Here is a 16,135-nt window from a genome sequence, read left to right on the forward strand (position 1 = left end):
CTTCTTCTCTGTCTCAATCCATACATTTTTCTTCTCCATTTCCCCTTCTCATTCATTTCCGGTTGTGACAAGAAGACAAAGCCACACTGGTGGAAAGCAATACTATCCATAGAGGGACATATCTGCAGAAAATGGCACCCAGGGCTAGGATTGCTGGTTCGCCCCACCTCCAATTCAGTGTGGAGTTCGAGGCTGGCATGCTATTCAACACTGAACTCAGCTTGGCCAAGTCAAGCTTTAAACTACACACTGCAGTTTAAAACTTGACTTGGTCAGGCTGAGCTCAGTGTTGAACTGAGCGTTTGTTCTGACCAGCTCCAGATTTATACTGCTGGCTCCACTTTATACTGCTGGCTTTATACTGCTGGAGCTGGGCACAGTGACTGCTCAGTTCATTGCTGAGCTCAGAACAGTTCAATGGCTGCTTGGAGGCTGCAGGGTGCAGACCTTGAAGCCCACTTCAAGGGTTGGTGCCCAGGGGACTTATCCTGCCTTTCTTCACCCTAGATATATTTCTGTATTCATGGGAAATTAACATACAGGATGAGCATCTCTTTAACCCACTGGAAGAGCCCCTTCCTTTAGGTGACTTGTTTATCCACTATGTATATCCAATATTACTTTGCCACTAGCTTACTCCCAAGAGCCAAAATAGTTGGGGCCTAAACCAGCTGCTACTTTTCAAAGGCTAAAAACAGCCATGACAAGTCAACAGGGAATCAAATCATGGTCATGGCCCTAAGGGTAATGGTGTTAATTCTTTCTCCATGCCACGTTCCTGTCACTGGAGCTGAAGTTTACTTCTTGAGTGGCCTATATAATGCTTCTGTGTTTCCTCCCATAGGATAAATAGCAGCTATCAGGCGAGGAGATTTGCATCAGGAAAATAGCACAGAGGACATAGCTTCTTTTTTTAAAAAAAAAACCCTCAGCTGTCTGGGAGGAGGATTTACAGGATGCAAATTGGGTGGACATGGCATGAGCCTGTAGAATTGGGAAACTAACACTTCACTTCCAACTCCAAGTTTCCTTTGATGTTGTAGAAGCACCTATTGTTCACTGGTGGTTCGGTTCTTGCGGAGCTAGCGGGCCTCAAGGGCCAACTCAAGCACAGTGTGATAGTACCTATTACAACACGAATGTTTCAGTGACTGTGGAGAAAGATGGACCATTACGAGGGGTACAAGTGTGGAAAGTGCCAGCATCAAATCGATATACGTGAGTATCATTGTGGGGCAGCAGTGAGAGTAATGCTTAGCTTTTTAATAGCACTACCAATTGTTCCAACCACTTTAAACACTTTATCTCAACATGTATGATAACTCTGTTGCGTTCACCTGCCCAAAAGCTGTTTGGGGTGGGGGGAGTTATTTTGGTTGAGATAAATGCCCTCTTCCCAGAAGAATCCCTCCCCCTCCTAAGCAGGGTTTAGAGCATTTCTTTTCAGTAGCTGCCACCACCTTCAATTTGGGGCCATGCAGAGCCTCTGACCAGAACCATTTTGATAACACTAGCTGCTGCAGAGCTTGCAGGTAGTACTCAAGGCAATCACTTAAACAAATGCAAACTTAATTCTAGAGAGAATATAGACTAAAGGACTATGGAGGAGACTAATAAACTAAATGAAGCACAGGAACATTGCTACCTAACCTGAAACTTACAGAATCTGGAAATTGGTATATGAGTACAGAAGATGCTGTCCTTTGTATGGTCATGCTTCTCCCTCTGGCACACATATATCTCCACTGACAGAAGGAACAACTCCTTTTCATTTTTCCCTGTCATGTGTGTAAAAAGGTCTTAGCCCATGTGGGCAATGCATTCTGGCAACAACCAGAACCACTCAGGCAATAGAGAGGTCCTAATATACCAAAGAGATCCCATGTTTTCACTCCTGGCTGTGAAAACCACGCCATCCAGCAAGATGAGGGTTTTTTTTCCAGCCGCACCTTCACCACCACCACTGGAGAATCTCAATAAATGCCATTCTCTTCTGCTCTCAACCATGACAAAGGTCAACAAATAAGTATCAGTCTGCAGTGTGATTTGAAGCTTTTCTGGATCATAGCTCATTCTTTTAACCATTGCGCTATAGCAGCTTTGTTGACAGCATTCCATTGTTGGCTGAAATCTTTCAGTTCTGATAACTGCTGAGTGGGCTAATAATTTCTATAGTGCTTTTAAATTGTGAAGAGCTTTGTAATCTTCACTATGTTAACCCTCACTGGAACCCCATTAAGGTAGTAAAGAGCCTTTTTAGATGTCTAATGATGTTAGGAACACATATTGCTCAAAGCATTCTCAGGCAGATATATCTTGGCATTCCATGAAACATTAAAATTGCTAGCACACAATTCCCCAGCTTAAGGGCCTGAATCTTCTGTCCCTTCTGCCTTAAAACAGCTGAAAGCTACTTATTGCCATGACTGCAACAACCATTCTAATAATTGGAGGTCTCCTGCCCTTCTACTCAACTGACTGCAGCACCACTTATATGTATGTGCTGTCAAGTCCCATTATAGCTTTAATAGTGGGGCAAGCAAAAGGAACTTTAAAGAGCCATTGGGAAAGCTGAGATCATTTGCTAGTGCCTTCTGCTGCTGCAGTCCTGATAGGTTACTTAACCTCTTCCCTGGCCCTTGTGCCCACTAACAGCTACTTTCATAGTTCTCCTAGTGACTTTGAGTTCTATGCTGTCTAGAACGCCAGGACCACCATCTTTTCTTTGCATTTTTTGAGAAACAGAACTATCTGCATTATGATGTATAGAAAAAAGGAAAGGGTTTCTGTTGTTTGTCAAAGCACTGCCCTAGATAATGTCTTGAGCCATTTAGTGGTCAGGATAATCCTTGCTCTTGATAGGAGTGGCTTGGACCTCATTTCATTCTGTTAAGTGAGGATTTAGCCTTCCTTTTCACAGAGATAGACCCCTTGTTGGCAGAAAGGACCTGGTATACTACTATCACAGCATACTTTGGGAGTATATTGTTGAAATCATTTTGAAGGCCTTTATGTATCCTGAGGAACATTTCTTGGTGTGGGGAGATCACAGCTGGAGCCAGTTCTGCAGTTGGCTGTGATACTGTACAGTTTTTTCCCTAATTGTTGTGGTTTCCCCCTCAGGATTTCAGCATATGGAGCCGCTGGAGGAAAAGGAGCGAAGAATCACAACACGAGATCCCATGGGGTCTTTATTTCAGCCAATTTCCAGCTCGAGAAAGATGAACTCCTATACATTTTAGTGGGACAGCAGGGAGAAGATGCCTGTCCAGGGGTGAGGGATTTAGACTTTTGGCATTTGGGCATGATCACTATAGATATAGTGTCATATATTTGGGTGGATTAGAGCATTTCTAGGAGATAGTTCCCCCCACCAAAGGTAACAGCACTAAGAGATAGTTCCCCCCACCAAAGGTAACAGCACAGAGAATAGAACATAAATTACCTCAAAGAAGGGATGTCACCTAAGTATGGCACTAACTTTGCACTATCATTTCTGTCTTTCCACCAAGTGTCTTGTGATGTAGCCAGCTGGGACTAGTAATAGCCAGGATAGGGAATGGCGGTGTTTCTATGTGTTTTGCAAGATCAATAAAACTGATCTTTCCAAAACAAAGTCCAGCAGCACCTTAGAGATCAACAACATATCCCAGGGTATAACTTTTTATGAGCCAAAACTCATTCTGTCAGATCAAAACGCATTTCTAAACTATAAAGCTGTATTAGTTTTATGCCACCGCCATGACTTCCCCCAAAGAAACACGGAAATGGTAACTGGTGGGATGGTGAGAGTTCTCTGTAGAAGTTCTCCCCCCCCCCGCCCCCGAGTTTGTTTTCCAGAACTAAAATTCTCAAGACTTTATGAAAGAAAAGATATTTGAGAAACCTGTTGAAGCTGGAAGTTTTTTACACACATACTTTATGATTCATGCCGTATATTAAGACATAATCCTATGCAGAGTTATTCAGGACTAAATTCATTGACTTCACTTAGACTGGAGTCATTCTGCATAGGGCTGCCCTGTCTGTGATTAGGGGAATTGTAAGGGTCGTACATTCAGCAAAAACACAGCAATAGTTTTCTGAACTGTACCACCTCAGGGTTCAAGGAAGCATGTTTGAACAGTTTACCATTTCATACAAATCTTTGCATGTGCAAAAGTAACCTATTACTATGGAGGGTCCAGTTTCTGCTGCTCAGACTGGTATGTGTGTAAAGAAATAGAAATGGTTGGTTGGTTTTAAATCAGCAGCCTGATGTGGTGCAGTTCAGGAAGAACTGTGTTTATTATTTTATTTAGAGATTTTTATGCCTTCCTGGAGAGGTACAAAATAATAAACACAAAACATTAAAAATATTATTTAAAATCCAGTATAGTACTTCATATGCTTAATGCAGAAACAAGCATCTAAGACAAACTGGAATAACAAGACTATGCGAAAAGTGAAAAAAAATTAGGAACAAACTCAGTAAATCCTTTTTAAAATATTGATTTTGGAATTCAAAATTGGTTTGTCAGCTTGATTTCTCTTTTTGTGTGTTGTGAAGCCACCCCCTGCTGCCATTCCTCTAAAATGTGTAGCTCTGTATTTAGTAGCATCTTCTATCAAACTATTTATGTCTTAACTATTATTTACACAATAGTTTTGAAAGGTCACCATTAAGAACAAATCCCCGTTGTGTTCAAAGGAAGATTTTTTTCTCATTCTTCTTAATGAAGCAGCCATGCATGGTACTTAGCTGTGATCGGCACACTGGCCTTCGTGGAAAACATATTTCTCTAGCGGACTGAATTTTGCTGCATTTTAGCTCTTGCTATTATTTAGACAGTAGTGTCAGATCTTTGTTGCATTTGGCTCTGGACAAAAGGAGCACAAAAGTAATTTCTGCCAGCCAAAACTGTAAAGTCTATGACACAAAGCCAAAACACATAGTTTTATATGGGTTTTTCCATTGGTCTAATGCACATTTAGATATTCTCTGCAAAGTGAAAAACAAAGATGAAACAGCTATCAACATCTGGGACTCTATGAAACTTGGACTTGTAAAACAATGTATCAACTATCCTCATAGCATAGTACCCAGGACAGAAGAATGAAATGTGAACTCAGACATAGACAGACTTTTCCCAATGCTGATATTTATATTTTACTCTTGGGCCCATTGAATAGTGACTTCCAGGGATATGGCATGATTACCTAATATAGCATATGTGGCACTATGTGTTTCCTGCCCATTCTGCTTCTTTTGCATCTTTTCCCAAAAGAAACAGCCAATCCAAGCTTTTCTCCACTGGAATAGGAAGTGCTTCAGAAGTGCCAAGGAAGAATCACCTTAATATCTGCCAGGATTATCCATGTGGAAACCGCGGCCTCCATCATAGGAGGATGCATACCTTGGAATCTCTTAATATTTTGTGGACCCATCTAGTTGTTTTGGGATCAGACCTAGTGCTTTATAGTAGCCATTTTATGTATGGTACTTCCCTGCCCCATGGCTTTTTATTATAGTACCCAGTACCAGTTCTAAAAATTCGAAAAAATACCCAGATGTTCTATAACCAAGGAGCCCTGCTCTAAGTAAATGCTATAATATCTAGAGGAGAAACTCATGTCTGTTAAGACATGTGGCTGATATGAACTAAAAAGACAGCTTGAGGAAGAGCGAAAGGGAAAACACAGCAGATGAAATTCTATCTCTGAGACCATCTGTCAGTCTTCAATGGGAAGTATTCTGCCCATGGACTGGTGCTATGAAAGTTTCCAAGTGAAGTTTCATGCCTGATCCAAGCCTCTTGCTTAATAACTCCATCCCCTTCAAAGGTATATTGCCATTTGTGGTTCCATGTCTAAGGGCTTTGTTGCAAAAGTGAAAACTTTAGTTATCAAAATCTGCCAATACTCAGGTATCATAAATCCAAGATTTATCAACAGTACTGATGAGATGCCACTTGTCTATTTTGAAAGCATTCCTGTATGTGTGGTATGTTTTTCTAATAAGGAAAATTCTTCATTACCAAGTTCGATTTTAAAAAGCAATCAAAATGGCATTTCCATCTAATTTTGAGCAAACTGTTCCATTCCCCTTTAGGATACAGTGAGGTTTTACAATATAGAAATGCATGTAAATATGAATAATTAATTATTACAATTCAGATTATTTGAACATTTAAAAGGAAACCTTTTTGATTGGTAGCCTTACAATACAACTGAGCTAGTCTTCACCAGAGGTGGAGCAAGGGGAAACTGCTCCCGGGGCGTGCACACCCCCTGTGCCCCTGCTGCAGCATGGCCTACCCCTGGAATGCCCCCGCCCCCTCAACAGTCTGGCCACACCTCTGCTGCTGCTGCTCCGCCCATGGGCGCTACACCACTGGTCTTCACCTGCTGCCTTCTGGTTTCCTTTCAGGGCAGTTTTCTGGCTCAGCAGATCTGCTTGGGGGAATCGTCCATCATTGAAGAAGAATACAAGAAAGAGAAGGGCCTGACAGACTGGGCAGGAGGAGGGGGTGGAGGTGGAGGAGCCACATACATCTTTAAGGTAAGTTTTGTCTTGCTTGTGTTGTTTTTCCTAAAAATTAGACATCTACAGGTGAAGCGACTAAAGGCTTAATTAAAATATTACAGTCCAACTGTATACTAATACAAATATGTACAAAGGCATTTGTACACTGCTTTCCATGTGGCTCATCCCATTCTTCCAAGAGCACCAGGAGCCAGCTGTCATGTCCAGTGTTAGGATTAGTACTCTTCATGTAATCTGGACAACCCCCATGGAAAGCAATTTGGCAACATTATATATAATTCCAAGGTGAGAGTGTTAAAACCAGAGAGATTGTCATTCCTAAATCTTTACAGAAGGCTATAGCTCTGAATCAGCCCCAGGTCCTTAATATATAGACACTCCTTATATGTTAGATTTCTTCAGCACTGATTTATTGGGAAGAGGACTTCTAACTTCAGAGTTCTAACACGTGTTATAAAATATTCAGGATTCTATTACAGATCTCCAATTCCCCCTCAGGCAACTACATTTCCAAGAATTCCTTGGACAGAGGGAATGCTGTTAAAATGGAAAGTAGATAAGCCCATAATCAATGCTGGACTTGGGGTTGCAAGGGTTCTACCGTCAAACATCATGAGCTATGGGGAGTGGGGAGTGGAGCTTGGAAGTGGGCAGTGTTGCAGATACTGAGACATCACTTCTGGTTAGTTACCTGGAAATGGAATCACAGCCCCTCAAACACACACAGTTCTCCAGAAATTCTCATAATCTCTATGGCAAAGACCATAGTGACTGGCAAAATTCCTAGAGTTTCTCTCACTGCTCACTTGATCAAGTGCAGGCAATTAGGGGCAGGTGTTCCCTCATCACAGCCAGTACATGGCAACACAGACACTTGCTACTCCTGTGTAGGTTTGCTTCTCAAAACTAACCATCTTCCCTTCAGTTATTAGCCCTCAAAGAAAAATATTTCTTTTGAGGGCTAATATTAGGTTGTATGTATCTGCTTGTTTTGATCAGGTTGATTCTCTTTTCCTTGCTCCAGACATGGTCCTGATAAGACCCCCCACATGGCTTAGACTAGCATTTTTTTAAATTCTGAGTGGACCTGATCACAAGTCTCCCAGTATATCACTATCTGACCCTGAGCCTCCTGTGGCATGAATGTTCTCACTATAAATATTGAGAGTATCCACCTCAGAGTCAGACTGTCACACTAAGAATTGTTAATCTCTGAAAGGAACACGTTTTCTTGGCTGAATGTTGCTTGTTCCACATGCATGCAGACTGTTGTCTGCTCTTTCTGGTCCACAACTTAGAAGTGAATAGTTTTGCCAGATGAGGGTTCACATATTATATCTCGCAGTACAACTGTTTGATGAGTGACTAATTTATTTGTGACTTAATTAATTTATTCCTAATTAATTTATTTCTACTTATGAGTAGAAATGATTGCATTTTTCTTGCATCAATCAATTCAGGTCTTCCTAGCTTTCCTCACTGAACTACCACTATAAGGGTTCACTGGAGAGAAAAAATGTCTGTTAAGCCAGTTTAAGTCCTCATTTGTCAATAAAGGTTAAAAAATCCTTATATTTTGCCCAGGAATGGGTCCACTTGCAGTTTCTGGCAGCCTGTTCCACCCCACCCCCCTCCTTGTCACAAAGGCCCACTCAAGGACCTTGAAACACCCTACACCTAACAGCCTCACCCCTGCACTTACCACAGGGAGCACTGACCTCCAGGAAGCCAGCAGCAAGAAGAAACAGTAGAGAAATGAGAAGAGAGCCTGGGCAGCAAGCCTCAGCAGTTCCAGAGAATAGGGTGGAGACAGCCCATCTCTAGCCAAACTGCAATCAGCAGTTCTCAGGGTGAGGCTGGCACAGCCTCAGCCAGGCTACATTCAAGGAGAGCCCGATCTCAGGCTGGCTGGGCAAAACAGACAGCTCACCAGCCCCCAGTGACTAGGAAGATCCCGTGGGGAGGGAACCTCCTGAGAGGGATCAAAGGGAGGCAGGGCAAGAGGTTGTTTGTATGGTACAGGGGCTCAAGTTTGCAGGAGTGCTGTTAGGTACCTGTACAAAAAAAAAAAGAACGGCCTGTGAACTATAACTGGAGTTGTGTCCTGTTTATTCCACAAGGGTGCTTGAGCTCCTATGAGGCCAAGGTGGCCTACCCTGCTGGGGTAGCCAGCAGGGGGGTGCTCACATAGCTGGTATGTCAAAGGATTTTGCATCTGCTATTAGAATTTTATCTAAAAGCTAGATTCCTTGCTCCATGATATAGTTGCTGCTGCCTACTGAATTAATGTGTGAGTTTGCTCAGTGTTGTTGCATTATATTTTGTGCTTACGGGAGGGAAAAAATGTTCCAACCATTCATATCTGATTTTTTTTCCTTTTTAAAATTGGTACCTAATGTTGAAGTACACTTTCTCACCTTCCTCAGTGCATTCATTGTGTTTGTGTGTATGTGCCTTCTTGAGCAGCGGAAGGATGGAGCTTTTGAACCCTTGCTCATTGCCGCAGGAGGAGGAGGAAAAGGTTACTTGAAATATCAGGATGGTTCCCCAGAAGATGTCTTCTTGGAAAAGTATGTGAACAGCACCACAGTACCTGGAATCAATGGGAGAACTGGGGCAGCAGGTAAAGCTCTCTCTCTCTCTCTCTCTCTCTCTCTCTCTCTCTCTCTCTCTCTCTCTCTCTCTCTCTGTGTGTGTGTGTGTGTGTGTGTGTGTGTGTGTGTGTGTGTGTGTGTGTGTGTGTGTGTGTGTGTGTGTGTGTGTGTGTGTGTGTAAATAAAGAAATGAGATAACCTTGGGAACAGTGAAAAGAATCTAGTGAAAAACAAGGCTAATGAATGACACAGTACATTATTGCAAACATGTTGGGTAGCATAGAGAAACAAGTTAGATTTCAAAGCTGCGGACAAAAAAATTGAATCTGCTTAGTTGATAATTATTTTCATCCCTACAACAGTTTTGCTAGAGGCACAGAAATTTCACTGGCAACATAAGTTCAGAAACAGTAGTGATTCTTGTACTTATTTATTTATTAAAATATTTATACTATACCTTTGCTTTTTGGCTCAAGATGGCTTACAAATCCAACTTCAAAACATATAAGGTACAATAACCCACCCACCCCCAAATTATCCATAATGCTAGGGAGCCCAGTTGTCAACCAGTTTCTAAGAAAGATTTCATTTCCTGATCTCCTAAGCAATCCTCAAACAAAGGCAACAGGTTTTTGTTTATCAGCTAGCAATATCTTAAATACGTTCTTTCAGGTTTCAGTAGCATCTCTATATATAAAAAGCTAACAGTGTTTTTGTTGATGATAGTATAGCTCAGTAACTGCTGGGCCAATTCCTCTGAAAATTCCCAGCCACTATAGTCAGCCAGGCGAGAGTGTTTTTAGATGTTCACATACCTGAAATTTCACACCTGAGAAGAAGCTGGGTAAAGCATGGCACTTTTTCCTGGCACTCCCTGGTGAGAAGGGACATGCAGCTACCTGTGTGTAGCTGTCACCCATAGGAATGTTCGTGCTGCTTAGAGATGTTCACTCAGATGTGCCAGATATGAGCAGTGAGAAACAGTGCACTTAGGCAGTAACTCGAGTGGAAGTGAAACACATGCACCTACATACACACTGAGGGAGAGGGAAGGGAGGGAAAGGGAGGGGTGGCATGCAAAGGGAGAGAGGGAGGGAGAGGAAAGGGACGGAGGCATCTAAAGGGAAGAGAAGTGGAAGTGAGGGGAGACAGTGAGGGGTGTATGCAAGGGAGGGGAGGCAGGGGGCCTAACATCTGCAGTGTAGCCCACCCACCCTATGGAGGGAAAGGAAAGGGAAGGAGGGGGAGGGGTGGCATTACAAGGGAAGAGAAGTGAGGGAGGGAAGAGAGTGAGGGAATTAGCATGCATGGGAGAGGGAGGGGGGGGGGGCCCAGCATCTGAATGCATGACCCACCCACACTAAGCAGGAGAGGAGAGGGAAGGGAGGAAGGGGGAGGAGAGGCATGCAAAGAGGGAAGAGAAGTGAGGGAGGAGAGAGAGTGAGGGGTGGCATGCAAGGAAGAGGAGGGAGGGAGAATTTGGGCACCCTAAATTCCCTAGATACTGCGGTTACAGTTAAGCAACCCAGGCCTGCCATTACTCAGGAGTAAGCTCGGTCCAACAACTGCTTGTGACATACTTTTGAATGGCTATATAGCGCCCCTCAGAGGAGTTTCCTCCAAGCGGCAGCCCGGCCACCCTGTAGAGCTACTACCAGGTAAAGGATCATGACCAGCCAGCCTAGATGTGTGGGAGGGGTGCCTTTCCATTCCCCCACCCCCAAGAAATGCGGGCACACACATCAATGACATTGCACAGTATCAGGCTGCATGTTTGCATGAGTGTGTACTGCTGGCCTCTGCAATTGATTTGCTGCTACTGTTCCTTTCCCATTTCACCACAATAAGCCACAGCAACGCGTGGCCAGGCCCTGCTAGTTTTGGATAAGAAAGTTGTCTTCCCTGTGACTAACCTAAAAATGGTCATGGAACTCAATCTTAGCCAGCAGTAGAATTGACCCCAAGATGTGAGGGTCCCACTTACACTGGTTCAGAGGGCAGTGATGCTGGTGTCTGGGTTTCCCCCCAGCTCCATGGCAGCCAAACCCAGGAATTTGCATCGCTGCAGAGCTGTTCTGCCATCCAAGTAGATGATGGGAGCGGGACAGGCTAGGGCATTCCTGGGCTTTTGGGGCCTCCGACTTATGCCACCCAAAAGGATGGTGTAACTCCGTTGAGCCCTATGAAGGACTTTCAGGTGATCAGATTTTTTCTGTTTTGCTGCCTCCCTTTTTTGCAGGCCTCTACAAGGCGGCGCAGTTGTGGAGTAGCAGCTCCATCCCTGGCCACTGGAGCCTTGTGGATTGGACTGCAAGTCTTGTAATTGTATTTACGCATGCTTGGGATTGAGTCCATTGAACCTAAATAGGTTTTCTTGGAAGTAAGCTACAACAGAATTCAGCTACCTCCAAATACTCCTCATTAACTCCAGAATGATGTAATACTTTGTAATACACATATAATATTATCGTTGTGTCACATATTATCATGCAATCATTACAATAACTTTCTTAAGCAAGCAGATCAGTATTCTTGTCATCATCAAGTAATCTAAAATGGAAACTTAAACCCATCCATTGAGGTCATGGCAGTGAGAAGGATGCTCTTTTGTACTGTAATGTTATAGAAAATTTTGAGAGTCATAAAATGCAAAGGTATATGGAGGGACTTTCAGTTTACACTCTTATGCATGTACACTTTATGAGAAATAAGCCCCACTGGATTTCCTTCTCAGTAAATATGGAAAAGATCATCCTGTAGCAAGAATTTTCTGTGCTTCTATTACAGTCTGTGAAATGAGATCATGGCCTCCTAGACTGCCTCTTATGTTCATTTCTACAGGTGGAGGAGGTGGTTGGGAAGATATTACCCACTTTTCTTGGGCTGGAAAATCTCTGCTGGAGGGTGGAGAAGGTGGCATGGCCTGCCAACAAGCAGTGGACAAACTCCAGTGGGCCACATCAGGTGGCTTTGGTGGTGGTGGAGGTGCTTGCACATCTGGAGGAGGAGGTGGAGGATACAAAGGTAAGTCAGGCCATCTCTTCATTACACATGGTCAAAATGCATTGTGTTAGCTGATGCTTGGTATAACCAGCTAAGATATAAGCATACCAAAAATAATATTTCAGATACTGTTCCAGCAAACTCAGGAGAAGGGGGCCAGAGAAATTACAGACATGTGCATTAATTAGGAAAGCCCATATCTGACATATCTAATTTCAGGATACTATAAGCCCTTGGGGACTTGAACAGGCCAATTTCCCCATCTGCCTCTGTTTCTCTCCTCACCTTCCCAGCTTTAACTGAGTTTCACCTGCTCACAGCATTTCAAAGAGGCTCAGCATGGTTAGTTGTCATCCAACAAGTTTTTGTAGGCTGACTTCTTTCTTGTTTTCTAACTTGCAAACTATTTTTTTTTTGCATGCCTAGGAAGTTCCCTAAGTATGCCTACACCCCTTTTTTGTAGGTGGACCCTGGGACGTATCTGTAGAAAATGGTGCTCAGGACAAGGATTACTGGCTCACCCCACCCCCACCCTTCATTCAATGTGGAGTTAAGGCTTGCACATCATTCAACACTGGGCTCAGCTTGACCAAGTCCAGCTTTAAACTGCAGCCTTCGAGCTTTTCAGTTTGAAGCTCAATTTAGCCAGGCTGAGCTCAGTGTTGAACTGAGCACTGGCTCTGACTGGCTCCAGCTTTATAGCGCTGGCACCCCTTTATACTGCTGGGTGAAGCTGGGCACAGTGACTGCTCAGTTCAACACTAAGCTCAGCGCAGTTTAACATTGGCTTCTCGGAGGCTGCAGAGCACAAGCTTGTACCCCCTTCAGAGGGTGGCACCCAGGGCACATGCGCTGCCTTGCACACACACACACCCTGATACACCTCTGGATTGGCCTCTGCCTTTGCCTTCTCATAGGTGCTTTACAGTAAAGTTTCCTAGATAAAAGTCCTACAACAAATCAACAATTTGGAAATTCATGGATGCCTGAACTTTAGGAGCTTAAGCAGCCAAAATTCTCAACTTCCTTGTGAATATTTTCCTTTAACTGATTCTCAGCTGATGTCAGTATTTCGTATTTCCTGACACATGCTCAGTTCTCATCAGACATGCACAATTTACAGTCACAGCTTTTTGCACACCACATATGGACAAACCCCTACCTTACTGTAGATATCCTGGTTTTACCTCATTTATAATTGGGATGAGTTACCTTTGCTTCTGGATATAGTAACAATCTGGGAGCTTGCAAGGAATTCTAGGTGGAGGAGACACTTTAGAAATCTTAGCCCACCTTACGCCCAAATCTCTTAATCAAGCAGTACTGGAAGACTTAGGGCTCAAGCAGGCAGATTTCTTATTCCCCTTTTCTTTCCTTTTACGGACACAACTACCATCAAAATTCTATATTCAGCCTTGTGAGGTTTCCTTTTTCACGGGGAGATTTCTTTTTTCAACAGATCATGATTTTTCTGTATACTTGAGGAACTGCCTGGGTATATAGAGATCTCTTAAGTAATGTTTTCATATGGGTTTTTTCATTTGTTTTGGTATCTGATGGAGAACATGGGGATTTGGAAGGGTTGCATTTCTGGCAGGCAGGCTTTTTAAAGCACTGTTGATTCTGATGCCAAATGGTATATTGTTCCATTTCAAATTATTGTCCCATTTTATTAAGGTGTGGTCTGTTTTTTGTTGCTGTTGTTGCTGTTTTCAGAAACATATTTTTCAGATTTTGTTGTGTATTGCATTTCTGACTCATGGGAGATGCTGTCTGAACTGCCTTTGTAATGAGGCATTTTATTTTTCCTGCCCATTAACTGAAGCAGTTTTTAAAAACATATCAATATAATGTAAACCTGAGAGGAACAAAAATAAACTTAGGTGGTGCTGAACATTTAAAAGGTTGTACATGCAATTCAAACAGCCTATCTGAAAATGCCCTCTTTGAAATGATTCCACCTTGGAACTGAACCTAATTCAAAATGAGATATCTTCATGTGAAAGTGCTTTGTGGATGACCTGGTTTTGCTCCTTCCATGACTGGCATATGAACTTTACCCAGTGGCAATGATACTTCTTAACTATCACCTTTAATCACTGCTACACACTTGGCCATGACATTGCTGATGTGCCAGTTCACCTGTGTAAGTGGCAAGTTATTTTTCCATTAAGAAGACATTAAGTTTCAGCAAAGGTGTAGCAAGGGGGGAAAGTGCCCGATGCACCAGTGCGTCCTCTGCCCCCATCCTGCCCCAGAAGGCCCCCACCATGCCCCCAGAACAGGAGCGTGCGGCCGGTGCATCGCGCACCCCCTGTCCCCTTGGAGCTACGCCTCTGAGTTTCAGCTAAGCATGCCTGGGTATTCTGGGTAGTGTTGCATCATTTAAAAAATTTAAATAATGGCATTGGAGGATGTTGCTATGAATGTGACTATATGGAGAAATATTTTTAAGTTGTCCAGAATTTTGAAAGATATTCCTAAAAGTGGAAGAGTAAGAACTAAAAGGTTTTCCTTGAATGCTAGGGCATATGTGGTAAGCCATGTTCCTATAATCCAGAGACTCATCTAGATGGAACTTAAGAAGGCTAATGAGGTCTCCCTAGCTCAGAGGATTTACCTGATTATGGTAACAAATTCAGTCACTGGCACTTCAGTTAAAGACTGTGAGCTAGCAGGGTTAGGAAGAACCTTAGTTTGAGACTTCAGTTAAAGACTGTGAGCTAGCAGGGTTAGGAAGAACCTTAGTTTGAGACAGAGCTACTGCTAGGCCGTTTCCGCACGGCCCATTAACGACGTCCTGGGGGCGCTAAAAACGCCGCCCCCAGGCCGCCGTTCGCACAGGCGCCGCTGCTGCAACGCAGCAGCGGCGACCTGACTCCGCTTCCCTCCCCCCAGGGCGGCCTCAGGCTGCCCTAAACAACAACCCTTTAAAGGGTTGTTTGATGCAGGGGAGGAAGCGTCTTCCCGGTGGCGCTTGATGCGAGCAGCAAGCGCTTCCGGGAAGACGCTTTGTCTCTCCCTTCTGCGCGCCCACTCCGCGAATATGTCCCTGCGTCGTGCCGTCTGCTGCCACGCCAGAACTCTTTGGCGGCGATATGTAGATGGAGGCCGTCGCGGAAAGCGGCCCTGGTTAGAAAGTTAAATGAGTGATGAGTGAAAACTAGGATGGACCAGAGTGGAGTAAAGGTGACGGTTTATTGTCATTCTTGAAGACACAATGGGATTTTTACAACTGATACTAAGGAAAAGGGGGTTGGATTTATACTCCACTTTTGTTAACTGTAAGTTAATGGTGAATGGTGTTAATACACTGAAGACAGAGTGAGAGAGAGAAAGAGAGAGAGAGCCATTTTAAATCAAGCATCCTATTCAGTTGATATAGGACAGTGGTGGCGAACCTATGGCACGGGTGCCAGAGGTGGCACTCAGAGCCCTCTCTCTGGGCACGCGCAGAGTCGCCCGCCCCCCACACATCTAGGCTGGCCTGGGCCACCGGGCTCGATTATTAGCATTAAACCTAAGACCTAGTTTTGGGGAGGCACCTATTAAGCTTAACCCTGTTATGCGCTGTTAAACCCCACTGATTTTCATGCAAATAACAAAGGCACAATCCTTTACCTGGGAGTAAGCTCGGTTGCTGGCAATGGGGCTTGCTTCTGAGTAAACCCTCCTAGGGTCGTGATTCACCTGTTGGAAGAGTTGCATGGTTGATTCAAAGCAAAGCCACTGACTACCACCAAGCTTGCTCCCGAGTAACGCATGCCACGGAGCCAACCATTTTTTCTAAACTAAAACTGGCTTAAATTGCTGGCTGGTTAAATTGCCGTGTTGGCACTTTGCGATAAATACGTGGGTTGGGTTGCAATTTGGGCACTTAGTCTCGAAAATTGGGTTGCAATTTGGGCACTCAGTCTCAAAAAGGTTCGCCATCACTGATATAGGGTTTGCTTATGTGCTTTACATATACTGAGAATGGGTAACATTTGCAAAAAATGTCACATTTGCAAAA

General features: G+C 43.7%; 1 protein-coding gene across 2 annotated transcripts in view; it reads left to right on the forward strand.

Moving 5' to 3' along the window:
• LTK (leukocyte receptor tyrosine kinase) overlaps positions 1 to 16,135 on the forward strand; it is a 145,527-nt gene that overhangs the window by 90,040 nt on the left and 39,352 nt on the right. For both annotated transcript variants that reach the window (XM_048484174.1, XM_048484175.1), the window contains exons 11-15: positions 1,044 to 1,218; positions 3,124 to 3,274; positions 6,410 to 6,541; positions 8,993 to 9,149; positions 11,962 to 12,144. In XM_048484174.1, coding sequence (XP_048340131.1) covers positions 1,044 to 1,218; positions 3,124 to 3,274; positions 6,410 to 6,541; positions 8,993 to 9,149; positions 11,962 to 12,144 — 798 coding nt within the window. The remainder of the gene's footprint in view (positions 1 to 1,043; positions 1,219 to 3,123; positions 3,275 to 6,409; positions 6,542 to 8,992; positions 9,150 to 11,961; positions 12,145 to 16,135) is intronic.

This window comes from Sphaerodactylus townsendi, linkage group LG02 (assembly GCF_021028975.2).
Source record: "Sphaerodactylus townsendi isolate TG3544 linkage group LG02, MPM_Stown_v2.3, whole genome shotgun sequence".
NCBI lineage: Eukaryota > Metazoa > Chordata > Lepidosauria > Squamata > Sphaerodactylidae > Sphaerodactylus > Sphaerodactylus townsendi.